The sequence below is a fragment of the Gallinula chloropus genome (genome assembly GCF_964237585.1).
Source record: "Gallinula chloropus genome assembly, chromosome: 3".
Classification (NCBI taxonomy): domain Eukaryota; kingdom Metazoa; phylum Chordata; class Aves; order Gruiformes; family Rallidae; genus Gallinula; species Gallinula chloropus.
The window spans coordinates 4,647,590-4,667,879 of record NC_140087.1 but is presented as its reverse complement, the minus strand read 5'-3'; the positions used below and the strand labels follow the sequence as shown (position 1 = coordinate 4,667,879).

At 36.9% G+C, this 20,290-nt stretch overlaps 1 protein-coding gene across 3 annotated transcripts in view; it reads right to left on the bottom strand.

Annotated features, from left to right (window-relative positions):
- The window catches only part of TRDN (triadin), a 232,991-nt gene that overhangs the window by 160,217 nt on the left and 52,484 nt on the right, over positions 1–20,290 (bottom strand). For all 3 annotated transcript variants that reach the window (XM_084262483.1, XM_084262482.1, XM_084262484.1), the window contains 2 exons: positions 18,767–18,793; positions 4,750–4,800 (listed from right to left, as the gene is read on the bottom strand). In XM_084262483.1, coding sequence (XP_084118609.1) covers positions 4,750–4,800; positions 18,767–18,793 — 78 coding nt within the window. The remainder of the gene's footprint in view (positions 1–4,749; positions 4,801–18,766; positions 18,794–20,290) is intronic.

The window sequence follows — 20,290 nt, the reverse complement described above, 5'->3', positions numbered from 1 at the left end:
GTCCAACCTTGTCTGGGAAGGGCAAGTGTTGCCAAAAATTAAAGGATTCATGTTTCAGGGCTGTGATGACTGGAGATTTTTGACTCTTGAGTCACAGTGCAGCAGGGACACCAAAGTCCACTGAAGCTTTTGATCTGACAAATTTAAATATCATTTTTCTTGCACATATTAACTCTGTTTTCCCCCTGATTTTTTTCCAAGTTCAGCTTCATACTTAAAAATCTCTGTCCTAGAAAATAGTCTGTCTACAGAAAATATTCTGTCTACATTCTATCCAGATGTAGTCACCTGGATATCTATTTCTTTGTAAAGGACTTAATACATGCCCTTTTTCAAACTCACAACACTTAGGTGCAAGCACTAGGTTTTAGAAATAAGTCAAGTTGGCTGAACTGCCATGTGTCTGTGAAACAAACTAGTGTTAATGAGATTTTCTTTCTTGCATGTAAAAATAAAGAGAAAGCACATAAAAATGTTTTTAAGTCTCCAAAGTCTCTTCAGCTAAAAATTGCTGGAACTAAACCTGCTTGTTCAACTTGAATTCAACAATTGTATTTGCTTTATGGCACACTTTGTAATTAAAAGATCAACTCTTTTCTTTTTTTTAATAGGATGCTGGATTCAACCAGAAAAAAAATAAGAAGAATAACAAAAACCAGCTTAATGACAATTGTGTAAGCTAAAATTTTCCCACAACTTAAAGAAATTTTATTGGACTTCCAAATACCAAAAAAGCACAAGCTCAGAATGAACTGATATTAGCATTGGAAAAAATATAACACCCCAACCTATTTTTCACTAACCTAGATTTTGGAAATTGCTGAAACATTTTTATATGACTTTGAATGAAAATTCAGCCTCGGGCAAAAAGATGAGCATGAAAAATTTCATCCTCAGTGACTGGAGTGTGGTAAATTTCTAAATGATTTAAAATAGAAGTTTATAATGGAAAACTTAAAGGTAATTTAACAAGATATTCCAGAGTTAATCATATAAGAATATTGCTATCTACTTCAGATAGAATTAAAAAGAAGCAGCATAGTATATATGTGAGTGATTTTTCCAAATTTCCACCATCTAATTGTGTATTTGATTTACATCAAGTGGAAGATGTAGTGAAGGGGGAAGTGATTTAGTTTTTCTTCATTACATTGTTTGAGACCGAGACATTTCCCACCCCTAAAAAGCAAGTGCAAAAAGAGGAGATGTAATAAGAAGATACTAATTCCATACCTAAGGGAAGTAAAAATAGTTTCCAGCTGAGTAAGTCTTAAGTCTGGTGCTTAGTATAAAGCTAGGTGATGAGTGCAGTAAGCATGAAGCAGAGATTGCTTGCTCCAGCTAACTGACTAAGTGCTTGTCTACAGAGCAACACTCAGGAAAGTTAAGATAAATGAACTAATACAATGAAGTTAGAGTGCATTAAATCTCTGTGTAGATGCTTTTATTCGGAAGTAAAGTAACCTTAGATGACTATAGCTTAATTCTTCTTGAAGGAACAATCAAAAAAAAGAAAAAAGGGAGAAAGATAAAAAGGGAAAGGACTTGGTCTGGAGAGAGGGGCACAGGCTTGCAGGTCCAAACCATAATCTACGAAAATCACAGCAATTAATTAACCATCGAGGCATCTGCACTCATTAAAAAACACCTCAGTTACCTGTGAAGGGGGAAGCAGCTTGCCTCTGAGTTTGCCCAGATTTTCCCCACACATGCACATGTTGCTCACTGCAGCAACTAACCCTGTGTTGGACTTTAGCCCTCCAACACTGAATATAAATGCCTATATAAGAGTGAGACAATTAAGAGTGAGATTTAATTGCAATAGTCCAACAGCATCACATCCTTCTGACCTGCGATTCAGCTAAATAAATACTTGCCAGCTGTACCTGAGCCACTACAGCTACAGTGCTACCTGTACCATGCTAAGGAGTTTAATGTTAACTCAGGTATATCTGTAGACATATCTCCAGAAATCAGGGTAGACAGCTCCTGTGCTAAACATAAATATGCCATTTAACTTGCTAAATTTGTCAACTTATATGGATTTCTAGTATACTATGGATTTGTATGGTCTAGTTCTATTTATCTAGTTAGCTGTTACAACAACCCTGTCTTCCAGCAACAAATTAAGTTATGGGGACACATTATATTTGTCTCATCATTTATCCTTATGTTGAAATACAGACAGGTTTATTCTGAGACATTTAATATGTGCATTATCAGTATGGCCCTATTAGCAAGTCAATAGGGGTAGGAGGGACAGCATAGTAAATGAAATGGTTTTGAAAGACCTGGATTTCTTTTTTTTTTTGTCAATTCAGGCTACATTCAGAAATACTCACTGCAAAAAAACCCAGAGGCTAGTGCAAATTCAGAGATACATGTTCCAAATTCACTACAATTCAATGTATGGCTGTCAGAGGTAGCATTTCATTGTCACATTGTCTTCTTCCATCCCTCACTCCAACAAGGTATTAATGAAGTATATTTGAGAAAAGCCACACAATAGAACAACCTTTTCCCTTGCCTTCCCAATGCCTGTTGTAATAAGAGATATTTCCCAGAAACTCAGGTCAGTTGATTCCACTGCTAATATAATTTTTCCATAATAATCAGAAATGATCCTATGGGTCCATTTGGATTACCATTGGACCTTCCATTAGAGAGAAATTATATGAACTGTGGCCATTGCAGTGGCCCCACACTGAACTCACCCCAGGGTTTTCCCTGAACTGGATGCAATATCTAGGTGTGGTCTCATGAGAGCTGAGTACAGAGGGGATAAGGTATCCCTGACTTCCACTGACTGCCTGAGTTCCTGCTCATACAATCCGGGGTGCTGTTGGCCCCTGTGCAAGTGCTAATACATCAAATAAGAATTTGGGAAGACTCTATTTTGTAGAGAACTTTTGTTTATGTGTAGACATAATAATGAAATAATTTAATTTCAGTGCTCTTAAGCATGAGAAAATGCTTCTTTGGGTCATTTCTAAGAGTATTTCTTCTTGTCAGGATTAACTAGGCTAAGTGCAATAATTGGAATGGACTTTATTGCTAGTAATTTATAAAAATATTTAATTAAAAGCAAATTTCAGGGCACCAGTTTGCCTGGCTCTTAATACTGTAAGAGTCTTTCTTGTATCTTCAGCCACTTTGATCTGGGCTTTCCATTAATTGCATCTGTTCCTGGTATTTCAATAATTTTATTTCAAAATTAAGATTACAGATGGAATTCCCTTGTAAATCTTGGATACAAGGGGTTTGACAACTGAAAATATACTTTAAATTATTTTAAAAACTCTAGTGTCCTCATATTTTTGCATGGAAGAGTGAAATTTATTTGGGGTGTATGCTTCTATTAAACAAATTCATTTTACCTCTAGATTTTTCCTATGAAAACCAAGAAAAGATCGTGTTTGTACATGCTTCCTGGAGGTACCATGGAAGGTAACAGTAAAACTCCCTAAAGATTCATGCCTATATCATGCTCTAGCTTGAGGCCAGACAGAATGTTTTCTTGTAATTCTTCCTCCTATGTACAAGATGCACTTTTGGGACATAATATGAAAATGAAAAATAGAAAAAATATTTGTCCTGTGCTTCAGTAATTGATTGCATAATTAAAGACTGCATTATCAGGTATATGCATAAAGGGACTTCACTAATGGCACATGAATGCTTTTTTTCTGGCTTCTTGTAACTTCTTAGTAGTCATTCTGTTCTGTTTCTCTCAATCAACTCCTATATAGATAAAATGTTGCAAATGAAACTGTTTTGGTCAAGGCTGCAACTTTATTTGTTTTTTTAGAGTATTGTGCTTGAAAAGACCTGGGATCCCTTGCTAATGGATCTGAGTTCATTATTGCCCACTGATACCCTAAAAAATTCATTTTCATACATGATTTATTAAGTAGTTGGGAAGCAGTTCTAGGCACTCCAGATGACCCTGATTAGCATAGAACAGGCAAGCTAGCAGTAGAGGTGTAAAATTCTATAAAAATAGATAAAGAATGGATAATGAAGTGGATATAATTGTGTGAGGGAGGATGCATGTATGTGCACGTTATTTTTAATAAGCTTTCTTCTTGCTTCCTTCGGCCATTACTAGGCACTACGCTGGTGCATCAGAATGGTGCTCATCAAATTTTATGTGGTCAAACCTTTACAGGGGAAACTTTCTTAGGCAAAAATATCTGCATCTGCTCCAGGAAACGTCTTTGTTTACATGACCTCTGAAAACCAGTCCCAACCAGTTCCTCTGTGGAATTTTGGAAAGTGCCAGTTAGAGGAGATTAAAATGCTCTGAAAAAGTAGGTTGTCAAGGAGGAGGTTTCTCTTATCTCTGATACACACCTGGCTCACAGTTAACTATGACTTTCTAACTTGGATGGCACCCACTGGCCTATAAATTTGCTTTCTTCCCTGACCATCACACTTCATGCCTTTTGCACCAAAGGAAGTTCATCAGCTCTCTACTTTCTTGCAGTTTTGCTGCAAAAAAAAAAGATTCCTAGATAAGTTTGGGCAGGAAAATCTTATTATGAATGTGCATTTGCAATGTAGCCACACAAACATAAAATGACACTATTTCTTAATGCTAAGGTATGCATGGATTCTCTATCAATTACATTCTGCACCAACTGATCTTTGAATGACTCTGAAATACAACAGTGGTAACATATGTAGTTTACAAATACACTGTATATTGCACACATGTATGTAGATAAATGGACAAAAGAAGTTAGTTACCCTTCGTTGGTGTTCGTTTTTCCTGTCTCTCCAGTTTCTCTTTACGTATTTCTGAAAACAACACAATATAGAGTTATCAATATTAAAATAACTTTCACACATGAAAATATCAGATGCATTATTGTAATAAAAAAGAACCAAGAGCTTCAAATATCATAGCACTTCCATAGCTTTCTCATCTGCATATTCAGAATCATAAACAATAGTGTTCAATTTTATATCTATATATACATATACAATATATATGGACAAAAATCATAACATAAGTGACTTTAATAATTATTCTGTTTCTCACTGAGCAATACAGCTATTTTAAAAATCAAGAATAGGTCTAGATGGTCTGTAGCAGCTATACAGTAACGTGTTGGTCATGAATCAGAAAAAACATGCTTTTACGAAACATTTCTCTGCATGTATCTTGAGTTTTTTACCAGTATTAGTTCTTTATGTTTTCCAAATTACCTTTGGAAGGGAAAAATGTTCTTTTTACTACATTTTCTAAATCTTATAAATCTGAAATGCTCAATTGGTAGCTCCAACACACAATAAAAGGTAGGCTCGATGCAGTATACAAATTACAGAGATAGAAGTCCACAGTTAGGCAGGGTTTTCTAGGAGAATGACTCATTTTAATCACACTGTATATCAACACACTGAGACTGCCTTGTTAAAGGAGGAATTAGTACAGTATTTACCTGCCCTTGCTATGCCACCTCTTTTGAACAAAATTCCTCACCTGTGACACAGACACTAAATTCCTGCTATGTACCTCTGCAACTAATTTTTTCCTAATGTCCTTATTGTGCCAAAGCCAGGATAATATAATCTATGCTAACTGTTAAATTTGAGAAAAAAACCATATGAGAATTAAATCAAGTTTGCATAGTCCTCTTTGCATACTGTGGTAGAAATTTAAAGGCCATTTGTTACATGTGAGCAATAAAGTCATTAAGACTATAAAGGGTGCCTGGCTTATGGTATTGTGCATAAATTTTCAGCAGTAGGAAGCCTGAGTAAAGCAGTGGATTAAATTAATCCTTGACAAAAGCAAATCTCACTAGACTCTATGAGAGGTGCCTCCTTGTATTTTATGGTTAGATTTGGTCTGAAGGTTCTAAATTGCAAGAACACCGATCTCAAAAGTAATCCAACAGAAGAAAAGTTATGCATATCGCATCTCCACTCTAAGGAGCTGCTTTAATGCCTGCTGGAGACAACTGAAATCTTCCATGTATACCCTTCGTTATTTGCTTGGGCTGTAACATTCTCAAAGGGAATACAGTAGAAAACACAATTTTCCCTTCCCAAGACTGATTTTTGCATAGGATTTTGAAAATAAATACCAAATAGTTTTATTGGAGAGTATTTTTCCTCTGAAACAATGATTGTCTAGTTTGCAAGAAACTTAACTGGTATATAGCACCGGCCTATGTTGTCTTTGGATAGAGAGAACATTATTTTACAGAGATAAAGGCAACAAAGTTCAAAATAGGTATCCCTGTTAGCCACTTGTGTATGGTAGAATAACTAAGCTAATTATATAATGTGATTATGCTAAAAGGACTTTCTATTCAGTTTTCATCTTCTTTGCAGCCTGGGTATATATTCATTTATTGTGCTATAAACCTCAGATGTTGCAGTTAGGAAGAAATCATGACATACTGAGTTACTACATTTCAGCTGAACCTGGATTAAATTTCTTTTTAGAACTATCTAAGGATTTATTTATTTTTTTAAATCAACTGAGAGAACATAGTTGCTGGATTTTCAAACTATTTCCACCTGTTCTGCTTAAAAAGGATGCATTAACTGTTCAGGTGGCATAAGTGGTAGGAATGGTGCAAGACCAGAGGACCTGGAGAATTGGTCCCTGATTCGGAGCACGTCGGAGCAGTTCTCCATGTTGCTGCTCCAGACTGCCTCCAGACCCTGCTTATAAGGAAAGCTGAGTCACTTCCTCTGCATTGCAACATACAGCAGAGACATAACTCAGCCAGCTCAAGAGGTCATGCTACACATGGAGACGAGTATGGCCCACTAAGTGGTAAATCACATTCTTCAGGCAGAGTCATCTACACAGACATGTATTCCTTGCTTGCCATAAGACGCCTCAGCTCTGTTGAAATTCCCACCACCCATTGTGTGTCTTACTATAGAAAATAGGCCTCTTTAAAAAAAAAAAAAAAAAGAAAAAGTATAGAACTGTTATTTTGGAGAAAGTTTTGTGGTTTTTTTCAAATTATTATGGTTTTAGGGAATTTCTTACTGCTTGTTTGACTGCAACATGTATATGGCACAATGACTGTAGAGCTGACCATTTAAACCATCCTCACATTGTGTCAGTAGTGAAGATTACTTGACAGAAATCCCTCAGTAAGGAACACCAAACAGTATTTTCTCAAGAGCAAGAGACTCTCACTTAACTTGCTGCAACAATTAGGATACTACACACCCCAAAACATCCTACAAAAATTCCACATTGTGAAATGCATTTCCATAATACGTAAGTGTCAGTATATATTTTTTCATACGTTGCAAAATGTGCCATTGTTAAGACCTCCCTACAAGCACCCTCTTACAGCTTGAACCATCATAAAAAATCGCAGCCTGGAATACATCAATTCTGATACACTACAATCCAAATTTTCCCAGTACAAATAAATCTAGACTCAATATGTGCTGATCTTGATCAATTTACAAGGCAGAAAATGGTGACTCTTTGCTAACTCCAAAATATTTGAAATAAGGGAACACATTAGATTATAGGAGATTTTTTCTGTTCTAAGAGTTTTGGTACTCCCTGCTTTATCTTTTTTGACAAATAGCTTTAATTTTCTAGTAATCACATCATATCTTATTGCTGAGTTGACAAAGTGGCTATAATATCATAGAAGACTTAAATGGCCAGTTTAAAGCATGTAATTTATCTCTATCAGTGTGACACACTGTTAATAAATCCTAAATATTATGAATTCATGTTTAGAAAAATGACAAAATCAAGCAGCAGCAAGGATAATCTTTGTCGCCACGGCAACCATTCCGATTCTTTATGAGATGACAGCACGGTTTATTAAATTATTGTAAGGGAGTATGTATTTTAAAAGCTGCATTTCATTGTTTGTTTTCTTCAGTTATCAAGCAGACATGAAAGATTATCTTTCCCCTCGCGTTTCTGGGGTTGTGAATGGATAAGTACTTTATTTCCTTAAATATGGATACTGCTTGACACTGACTTCTCTAGACCTCAGGTCTTGTGCAGATATACAGAACATGCAGGGTGATTATTTTAAATAACTCCAAGAAAGGAAGCTAGTAGTCCTCCTACTGACCATTGCAAGATGCTGAAAGGAGATACATTGCATGTATTTTTAGCAGGCTAATATATTTATGTACTGTTGACCCAAAGCAGGCCCTCACAATCAGCTGAGGATCAGTAGTGCAGGCAGCTTTACTGAAAATCCCTGCCAAACATACAGTTTGGGTGAACCCCTCACCCAGCTAATTTTCCTTAGGAGAAGTTCACAGTGTCTAACAGCAGCCCAGCACTGAGTATGCACTACAGAGCCCCAGCTCTGGGAAGATCACAGTGGGAGAAAGAGAAATAAAAGGTGACAGTCCCCTGAATCTGTGTGAGCTAGTGGTGCAGCACTGTGCAGCTTTACATCAGCATGATTGAAGAGCAGCATCTCTCATGGCAGGGCACTGGTTCTTGCAGCAGAGCTCCCTTCTTCATCTGTTCTCATGGTTCTGATTTTCACAGATTCCCAGAAAAGGAGGGGTTGGAAGGGACGTCCAGAGATCATTGAGTCCAAATCCTCTGCCCAAGCAGGTTCTCTAGGACAAGCTGTACAGGTAGGTGGCACAAGGGGTCTTGAATATCTCCAGAGAAGGAGACTTCACAGCACCCTTGGGCAGCCAATTCCAGGGCTCTGTCACCCTCACTGTGAAAAAGTTGTTCTACATATTGATGCAGAACTTCCTGTGCCCCAGCTTGAGGCCATTGCCCCTTGTCCTGTCTTCACAGACACTGAAATGGGGCTGGCCATTTCCCTTTGTCTCCCACACTTAAGATATTTTTAAACATTAATCAGATCCCCTCTCAGCCTTCATTTCTCAAGGCTGAACAGCCCCAGTTCTTCAGCTTTTCCTTGTAGGGGGAGATTCTCCAGGCCCTTAATCATCTTTGTATCCCTCTGCTGGACTCTTTCCAAGAAATCCCTGTCTTTTTTGTACTGGGGATGCCAGAACTGGATACAGTACTCAAGTACTTTTGACTTTTTGCTGTCTTCTTAATTAACATACTAAAATATATAGCATTATTTTAAGATATTTTAATTGTACTGTATTATGATAGCACTTAAGGGCCTCAGCCTACATGAATTGCTTCAGGTTCTGCATGGAGTTTTAACAGGATATATTATCCCATCATGACATAGAAATTCAAACTACCTGGGCTCCATTTCTTCTCGGTGGAAAAATGCAGCCCTGCATCTTGCTTCATTAGGGAATGAAGTGCTGAGTAACAATTTGGCATTGCTAAAATAACTCCTAGGCCTCACCCTCTGCTGAGTTTCCATTTTGCAGCTGAAATATACCTGAAAGAATCCCAACCAACCAAATAAAAAATGTCAATATTAGGACCAAAGTGAGAAAAGAATAGGATCATTGTCCCCATCTAAAGCCACAAGACTGTTTTCCTCAGGAAGTCAGCCAAAGAACTGGAAACTTACTTCTGATCCCTGACATTCAATACTATCTCATGCTTAAAGCAATTCTGTTTCTACTTAAATACTGTAGTGAGGATGGAAAGTAGGTTGAATGTATCTACTCTTTTAAAGGTGTAATTGAACAGATGGAACTTTTCTTGAAGTGATAGTACACTGTTCTAAGCAAATTTTACCAGACGGTCATCTTTTTCATAACCTCTTACAGGTAACACAGCAATATGTGCCTTTACTGCTTTGATATTCTTTCCCTTATAAATATCTAAGCATAAAAGGAAAATGAGTCCTATTCAGAGTCCTGGTGAACTAGAGGTTAATAATTTTCTTTTGAGCAGTCAAATCCCTTATAGCTATTGCCAGCAACTTAATGGGGCTATTTCTTTTCTAGTTTATCAAGACTAATTGGTAGCAGGCAGCTGATCATCCTGAAGAGCTGGTGGAAATAGATACTGAGGGCAAGGCAAGAGTGAGTGGTGTTAAGAGCTTTAGAAGATGGGAGGGATGTCATTTCTAATGGGTTTCTAGATGCTGTCTGCATGAAGAATTGTAGGCAACTCTCTTTCTACTACTATCCTCAGGAGAAATTTGCAGTTGTGCAGCTGATATCTATTTTTAATCTAGATAGTACCAGCTGGTGAGGGTGACAGTTATCCTTGTGGGGCTAGAAGGAGAATAAGGGAATCTGTGCCATTAGAGCAACTTCTAGCTAACTACTAATACATCATGTAGTTGTGTTCTAGAGGGGGTAAAAAACAGCCCAACAAAAACCCAACACAAATTCTGCAACAATAAAAAAGCATGAGGAAAAAAAACCGAGTAGAATATATTTAATTGGGTAATTAAATGGGTCTGTTATTCTTATATCCAAGAATCAAAACCAGTATAACAGAAGTCTTTAAGTATAGACATTAGGTCTTGGAACGTCTGAGTGACACATGTGCCTAATTTAGGTGACTTCCCTTCTAGCTTGCTATTAGCACAGTTTTATCCCCAGTACTTTCTTAGATCTTGCCCTTTTTTGAGGATTCATAGCAACTTCAAGTTGGTGGACACCTTTCCTGAAGTCATGTATCTAAGATCATTCTTGAAAATGTGACAGGAGATCGATTGCCTCTTACCCATGAAAATCCTGAATGGTTTGTGTACTCATCATGGTATCATGAGAAACCAGGCCACAGTGCTTCTTAAGTATGGTTTCAAAATTGTTTGTCCATCCTTTTGGAAATCACAGCTGCAATGTGAATGAGAATGAAGGTTTTCCCTTTCTATTTATTTTTCTTTCAGATGTTGCAGACTTATGCAGCATCTCTTTTATTTGTTGTATAAGACTGCTTTTGACAGAGGTCACAGAAGACCATTTCTCATTCTTCTTGGTGAAAATCCTCTGCTCTGGTGTATATTTACCCAAAACAACACGTTGTTGTAAACAGTAAATGTTTCTGTGAAGTGACATTGATTGGTCCTAAACCTATTCAGCAAAGCTCAGCTACTTCACCCTAGTGGCCCTTCTTCCCTCCATTTTATACTTTGGCATGACTAAACATCTATCAGAGATACAGAGAACATGATCCTCAAATAGTTCTGAACAATTTACCTATCTTGAGTAGCATGTAGCAGGCTTTATGTTCCCCCAAGAATACAGGGATTTAACGTGGCCTTCCAGATGTATGTTAAGCCTTCTTTATAATGCCAGAACAGGACAAAAATAAATAGATTAGATTCTAGTTCAAGAGATATTCAATTGTTTCCACACTACTGTAGTTTCATTGGTCTATAACAGAAATTAACTGTAGGTGAACCACTGACAACATCATTTTGCTGAGGGGTATCATTTCCAGGATGATGTTTTATCCTACTGTATTTTTACAGGACTATAAAGAGAAGGAGATACACTGTGAGGAAGACATTTTTAAACAGTGTGCAGTTTATTTTCATAACAGGAAAATAACCCAGCCCATGTAAAGATTTTATTATAAGTCAGTCTTTTACAATCTCCATCTTTCTAAACTGAACTTGTTCCAGTTCTCCTTTTCTCATTATGTTACAGACAATTAAATATGTACATATTTTTCCATATTGCTACGTTAGAAATAGTATTCCTTCTGCTATAGAATAAAATAGTTTTAGCAATTACTGTTGAGTAAAAGTGCATTATTATATTACTATGCACTTCTTAAAACATTTTTGTCACAAAATCACTGTCTGGTGTAGTTGACCTTTCCCCTTCGTTTTTCTGTGTTTGGGCATTTTTATAAAAACTGCTTAAAAACTAACTCCCACAAACTCTTTCAATACAAAACTGTCTTTCAGCAAAATAGGAAATGGTTTATTTTTCCTGAAGAGCTGAGATGAGAGGGAAAGTTTGGTGGAAGTCCCCCAGGCTGAAGAACTAGCTGTGAACATGGGAGCTCTTGCATCTTTCTCTTAAGATTTGTTTCTTTGAGATTAAATCCAAAAGTTTTACTACATCCTTCACCAGAAAGAAGGAAATGGTTGTGGCTTATTCCAGCTTGGAAGCCTCAGTTTACCAAGGCAAATGGAACTTGACACAACGCACAACCATTTCTTCTCTCTTCTATCTAAAGCCTAACTGATTTTATGTTTTGGGTTTACTTTTCCCTCTGGTAAGGTTTCCATTTGCAGCAGAAAATCAATATCTTAACAGAAAGGTTTCTAATGGGAGTAGGGTATTTGCAATTGTCTTTGACTATCCTGTAAGCAGCACTGGCATCCTTCAGGAAGATCATACCAGTCTCTTTTATACAGAGGAATTTTAATGATGGGGCTTTTGAAAGAATTAAAAGTGGAAGATATTGAACGATCTTCATCCCTGAATATTTTTACATGCAAGTAATTTTTATTCTAAGTAAATATGTGAAAAGTGTTTTGTGTTATTCTGGGCTTTGGTTGGGTTTTTTTTTTCATTCCCAGACTGCAGCTCTGTAGCTTGGCTCTGAAATGTAAAAGGAATGCTAATTACACTTTGATTAAATTGTTAAATTGATAAAATTACACTTTGATCAATGAAAAAATGACCACAAAAACTCTCAAATTAAAAGAATCAGAGATAGACCCATGTGATCAAAACCAGGTTTTTCTTTTCATTCTGTGGAAGGTAAAATTGTCTTGACACGTTTTTCTTTATGGACTTCAGCCTGCAAAGATGTTATTGGACCAGTTTTAAATGTTTTACATAATCAGTTTTATCAGAGTATGCATTTAATTGAACATAATTTTATGCAGACAAAATGCAGACAAAAATTGCAGGCCTCTTAGTAAAATGATATATACAGTAGTACATAAAATCTGTAATCCTTATTAGCATCAAAGAAATATTTTCCCATATAAATCTATTCAATATGTGGGGGTTTTTTTGTGAAAGAAAGAAAAAATAGAATAAAGAAATCACAAAGCTAACCACATCTTCTCTGCTCAGCTTTAAAAAAGACTGATGTATTAGTCTGTATATATATCTCTTATAAATTCGATCACTTCTAGATCCAATTCATATTTATTCATTTATGCATGTATGTATGTATGTATGTATGTATGTATTTATTTATTTTAAATGGGCCTGGCATGCAGGAGAGAGATATTGTTTCTGTGGGTGATGAGTATGGGATTTCACTTGCTATACCCTCTTCTTTGCACAGCAAAGGGGTTTGGAGCTCTGTCACAAGCGTGCAGGATCCCCAGTTTTGGTGCTGTAGCTTTAACTGAGTTTTGGATGACCCTCGCCCTCACCAGGTAAGACATTTGCTTTGTCTCAGGCACAGCAGACCCCCAGCCGGGGGGGGCATCTGCCTAACATTCCCCTCTTAGAGTGAGAACCTCCCCAGTGTTCCACTGCTGGGGCTCAAATGAAGATTTTCACCAAGATAACCCAGATAACTTAAGTTTTTCCCTGATTTAAGAAGATAGCTTAAACAGCTGCAGACCTCTGTGTTGCTACACTTCTTGCCAGCATTCCTGTTAGTCCAATGATTCAAAACCTCTCTGTATCTTTTTAAAAGAGAGTTGGTAAATTTGGATTAAAACATTTCAGCTCAAATTGAAACCCAATCGCTATTCTTCAATAGGCAAAAGAACTATAATTGAACATCCTTATTCCCTAGTGGTATATATATTTTGTTTTCATCTGGATAATATGGTGAATGTTTTCTTTACATTATAAAATGTTATTTTATAGTGGATATGCTATTCCTGTATTGATCAGAGGAAGTAAAACAAGATGAGATTGTTAAAAGAATATTAGTAACAGAAATGGATGGCACAAAAATGCAAAAAAATACATATCTGGAAAAGCAGTTTAGCATCTAAGAATTAAATAAATCAATGGTTTTCATCTTTTAACACAGGATGTGCTTTACACAATGCTACGCAAAATGCTTTGTAGTAAAGTGTAGCCTAGGGAGGCAGTGAAAGCCTTTTAGAGAGATCTATAGTAGCAACTCATACACAGAAAAGTGAGCATTACCATATGGCAACATAAAAGAAGCTGAATTCAGAAGGCATTACCAGTGCAAATAGATATATACTTTAGGGATGAATGGAACTGCATAATTAATTTCCAAGACAAGCATATAACAGCCACACTGTCAACTCAGTTTTCAGGTTGCATCTACAGTATTCTTCTTACTCTCTAGTACATTTCTGATTATTTTGTTGTTGGAAACTCTTTTCTGATCATGAATATTATCCCCAGAAAACCCACTTAATTTCTTAATTTTTCCAGATGTTACTGCATAACAAAAAGACTTATAAATAATAAAAGGCCATCACCATCTAATTTCAGTATCCTGCCCAGAAATAGTTGCCATGTTAACTAGCAATGTAATCTTCACAAAAACATTTTAGTGAAGATAAGAATCTTAATAGGCACCTGATAACAGTTTAAACATCCTAAGGTGCTCTGGTATTCACCAACTGTTCTATGAGGGTGCACTTCTCGCACAGGTCCTGTGTTGTCAGTTCTGACAGTCCCATGTTACATCTGACATACCGTGTGGTATCTAAAATGGCACAAACCAGCAATGTTTATTCCCCTGAATCCTGCCTAATTTGTTTCCACTGTGTTGCTTGATGATACTGAGTTAAAAGTAAAGAAAAAAACTTTCTAATGTATTGGTTTTGGCAAATTATCTACATTTTTAGTAGTTCTTACACCCTTCCTGAGGCATTTGCATTGGTCAGTCTTGGGCAACAATAAGGATCTCTGTCCCACCCATTGAGTGCACTGGATTTTTGGTCTGATCAAATATATCCATTCTTATGATAAAAAAACCTGACACACATTATAAATTGCAGGACTGAAGCCTTAAGTATTTGTCAGCATGTTTTTCCCTACCTTGGCTGAACACACAGACCAATATAGGCTTGTACAGGCCATAATATCAAAACCACTTTCAAATCCAAATTAGCAAACCCCCAACTTCTCTAAGTTTGTTCCTACCTCTCCCCTTTCCCAGGCAAAGCTGTGGTAGGTGTTTGCTTGATCAGTCCTAAAAGGAGTTATAGGAAATGATCTGTTCAGAGAACCTTTACTGTTTGAGAGCATTTTGTTTGTTATTGTTAGTGCAGATTAATACCCAGATCTGAACAAACAAATATTCTGTACTGAATAAATTCTGACTGTCATAACTATGGGGGGCTTAATGTGACTGAGTATCTGGATTCAGGTCTGGAGGAACTACATCTTGGTCAGAGCTGCGGAGAGTAAGTTACTGTCACTAACTATACCCTTAGAAGTTGCTACATCTTTTACAATGAGCATGTTCATAACCAGCCTGATACTCAGGCAATCCTATTCTCACCTGAACTGAAAACAAAGGCACAAGGTGATATGCTGAAAAGTTTATTTGTAATTAACAAATTTCCTTGCAGCCTGTGACAGAGAATGCTATTGTTTGTGGCTTCTTGTTTTATGGTCTCCTAAGACCAGATTCAATTTCCCAGAGAGAATACATCAGTTTCTTTGAAGCACAAGATGCTACTTTAACATCTAAATGCCACTGCTACCTGTGCACAGCTTGTCAGGCGTACCCTGCCTAACTAAATGAGGAATCTGTGCTCAGATTTCAAATTTTCAGTTACCCTTATGAAAACCGGAGTAAAGTTCCAGACCAGTTTAATGACATATTTTAGCCACGGAGGACAATGCTGAAGTATCTGCACTTGCCTATATTTTACAGATCATTATATTCAATTTCGTGCACCAGGTTTCTCAGCTCTCTTCCAGATTCACAACTGATACCAGTAATGCCCACCAAAAAAATAATAAATATTTCTCCCTCTTTTTTAACAATAATTTCTAGCAAAAGGAAACATACAGCTGTCAAATAATTGGATTTGCCTCTAAACTAACCCTGAAAAAATGAAGCTTATAATTCATAACCATTGCTCTCAAAAGAAGTGATGCCCAGACCATACTAAGACTGCAATAAACTGTTATTAGGCTTCTCAATGTCTTTTGTGAAAATGATCTGTAGTTTTAGCATATAGAGAATATGCATTGTTAAAGATTGCAAAGTCCTCAGCAGAATCTTTCACTACCTCCACAGAAGAACACTTTCTCTCTTTTCTTTTTTTTGCTGGACACTATCAAATGTTCACTCTTTTCCAATTATTAAAGATAAATATTAGTGATAAGAATTGGACTGGCAAAAATAATTGGAATAACAAAGGCATTCAACAGACATTTCCATCCTTTCTAAAGAATTCTAAAACTGATATTTGTCCTGTTGCCTGTGCAAGGCCATAGTCATTATTGTACTTTTATTATCTTTGCTTTTAATTTACATCTCTAGGAAGGTGATCTTTGCTTTCTTTGGGCTCTTAATTATCATTACAATTTTCTCTGCTTCCTTCATCACTACACAATGTCCTCACCGCTCCCCTTGGATTTTATTCAATATGTAATTGTATTGTGATACTAGCAATCTTAGGGTTTTTTTTTTTTCATTTGCTGTATTCCACTATAAAGTACATTTTGTGCTTACATTTTAGCATTCATAAAAACCTGCTAATCAACAAAGTAAAAGATTGAAAGCTACACCAAAAAACGTATGGCGATTTTTGAAAACCTCTCAGCCTATTCACGAATACCACAGTAACTGGGGGTTAGATACAATGCAAAGACCTGAAAATCAGGCATAACAATCTCAATGTGTATTTCCAGGGTGAAATTTAAGAGAGGTTTTCTGTAAATATGTGCAAAAAGTCAAACTGTTCATCTTCTGGAGACAGTAGTAGTGTACTGCACAGTCTCACTGGGTCTTTTTTTTGTTGTTGGGGTTTTTTTTTGGGATGTTCAAATGCCATTAAGCATAAGAGAAGCCACCTAATTCACAAAGCTATAGGTAACCATACTGCACAGAGTGGAAGGGACTCTGATGTAGAAATGATCCTTTAAAGGAAAGCAGAGTATAGTTCATAGCCTAAAAAATTGGATCAGTTTTTGTAGATCTAAGTGCTCACGTTTTCACCCCCAAAAAGCTGCAAATTTTGTATAGCTGGTCCCTCTTTGAGTCCATCCCTGACAGCAGTCACATGGAATAATCACAGATGCACTGTCTAGTTTTGTTCTAGAAAGCTTTTCTTTTGGCTCTGTTATTTCTGGACCACAGACATGACAGCACAGAGTTAGTAGTTAGGAAAAGCTACACAGAGAGATGTGCACCATGTGCTCAGAGGAAGAGATTGTGACGTCTGTGAGAGCGCTACCTGCGTGAGCTCATCCCAACCCTCACCTCCCAGAGCTTCACCTTCTGTGGTCATGAGCTTCAGCCCAGGGAACAAATTTCATTGTGCCTAAGCAGAAAAGTTGTTGATTCTAGATTTTATCACAGAGCTCTCAGAAAAACTTCTATGTAGGCTGAGACCCAGGCAGTGGGGAAGTTGGCAAAAAAGGCAGTAAGAGTTCTGAGGAACTCACAGCTGCCTGTCACTGGGCAGACACGCACAGTACCCTGTGCAGGCCTTTCTAAGGGACTGGTGGCTTCAGGTCACATGGATTGTATTTCTGTAGCCCAGAAAAGAGGTGACAAAACCAAGAATAATCAAGGCCAGATTCTAGCTGCCAGGATGAAATGGAGACTTCCAGCCACCTGGAGATGGTAACAAGTTATTTGAGGAAGTTGTTGTCATGTGAAAGCTTACAGCAATATCCAGAAAGGGTCTTAGACCCCTTTCTTCATGGTACCTGGTGTCCCTGCTGACAAGGTGCTACAGCCTCAGACTCTTTGCACTCACTGTAAAACCATCAGTGCATTTCTCTCTTTGGGAGAGAGCCCTTTTGAGATTCTTCCCTGCAGAGTAAAGGGATGACATGTTTTTCTACACTGCCTGTAAGTTCTCTTCAGTTCTAGTAGGAAGGATCATCTAGAAAAAGACAAATGATCCTGATCTTCAAGCCTAGTACTTCCTTGGATGTCCTATTGAGGTTGACAAAATGCATCATTAAACAGAAGCCAAATCCAGTTGTAATTAACTTCAGAGAGAACTGGTTTGTAATCTCAGCACCAACTGGGGTGATAGATTCTTCAGTATTGGCATTTATCCATTTGATGGATTCCAAATTCAGATCACATAGGGCTGGTTACACATCTGGTTATTATGAAGCTTTGCCCAATTTGGAAGAAAACCCACACCCTAGTTTTGAAAGGATTTACATCCTACACCAGCATTTTAAGCCTTACATATTTTCATTTCAAATTAATAGAAGTTGAACTTAAGTTTTATCCTACAACATGACAATTTTCATGTCTGAAAGATTTATATTATAAATCCTACTTGTTTCACTTGTCTGCTTTAAAAATTCAATGATAATGAAGTATTTTTTTCCAGAAGATTCAGAAGTAGTCCTTATTTTAGGCTTTTGCGTTGGCAGAAGGTAAAATGCCTTTACAACACCTCATGACTATTTCTCACTAAATATTCTTTCTATATTATTATTTGCAAATATTATTTATATCAAGACATACACATAATTCATACTGGTATTAATAGGAGTCAAACACACAGGTCATGGGTACAGACAGCATTATTTCTGTACGTATATTGGGTTTTTCAGAACATTTTTCAGATTTTCTAGATAATAATGAAACAGTCAAGAATCTTCACAGAGCAGCAAACAGTACAGCAAGTATTATTACTTGAGTTTCTTATTTAAAGGTTTTGTTAAAGATCAATTTACGTCATTAGTAGATTGACATGTAACTAGCGACAGATATACCAGTTAATTCTTAAAATGGTTGCAAAAAATTTGCCCTCTTATAGTAAGGCAACTAACCAACCTTTTTTCAGGGAAGGTTCCACTTCACCTAAACAAAGAGAAAAGAACAAATGTCAGAGAAGAGATAACATAATACTTTTTTTTCCTGACTTTGGCTCATTTTATTTATTTATTTATTAAATATACTCTTCATATGCTAAATGTCAAGCACTCTATTCTGAGATTTTGGATTTTTCATAACACATCTCTCTTACTATAGAGGTTTTCCTGGGCCTGGGGTAGATAAATTCAACGTGCAGTAGTAACCAAGGAAACCTCCAAATCTGTGTTTGTGCCTCTGATGTTACGCGTGCTTCCATGTTTTAAGGCAAGGCCCAGCGGTTCTCTTTTATCTCCAAATAATAAGATGCATAAGCAGGTTAGCAAGATTTTAAATCTAACAATACTTCAGCGATATCCAAGGCAAAACCCACTCAACTTCTGGGGAGCTGCGAATGTTTGATTGCCGCCTTGTGTCGCGCCGCTTCTATGTGGGACGTGGAATTCAAAGGGCTGAGCCTGGACAACTGTGGTGAGTGCACTGCAGCGCTCAATGGGCAGCGAATTCACATGCACTTACTTTTTGTGTTATAATGCAGTAAGTTGCCTACTGCTTTTTTTTGCACTCTTGGTAGGTATTAATGAAATTCCACTTGGGCCATAGACTGCGAGTGAGGTTCCAAACACTTCTTAGCAAGCATTCAGATCGTGGATTTTTCTGTGTCAGCTATTTTATGACCTTTCCTACTTGCATTAACACTTATCCACTCAAGTGCTTGAAAGCTTGCAGGTGCTTTGGGAGCTATGAAGTGGTAAAAATGAACACTTTTCAAATTTTAGGGAGCTCTCCATATTTCACCTTTTCTGTTTCTCAACCATATGAGAGATTGGCTTTCTCCTAGTTATAAATCATATCTCAGAATAGGATGCCCAGTTCACAGGGTTACATGTAGCAGCCTATCTATTAGTATTCATACATGGTGCTAACGTAAAAAGCTCATGCACAGGTTTAAAAGGTAGAAATTTCATACTATCTCAAGTTTATGAACAAACAGGTAGAAGTCAGTTTCAGTATATGTTGCTTTTTAATTATATTCTTGTATAGATGTATAGAATATAAAATGAACTGCTGTGAAATGATGTCACTCCTACACTCATTACTTGTCAAAATGACCAATGCGGTGTGACACGATGATCCACTACTGCTCTGCCCATACCAGGGAACTACTTTCTTTATAACAGAAGGAAAGTTGTTTCCAAACTTCAAATGTTAGCAATTTACTGTCATTTATCAGATGATGTCAGATGAAGCACGTTACTATGACAGAACCATAATTTCTACTAAACTGAATTGTTTGCAATATGTCATCCAAAATCTCTTTAGTTCTGGAAAAATACTATTTTTTCTTTTTATTTCAAAATATTGCTCTGTCATCGATATATCAAATAAAAAAGTTCTAAGTTTTCTGGTTTGTCTTTAATATTTACCACGGTTCTTTAGATTCTTACTGATTAAAAGGAAAAAGCTATTGCCATTCTCTAAAGC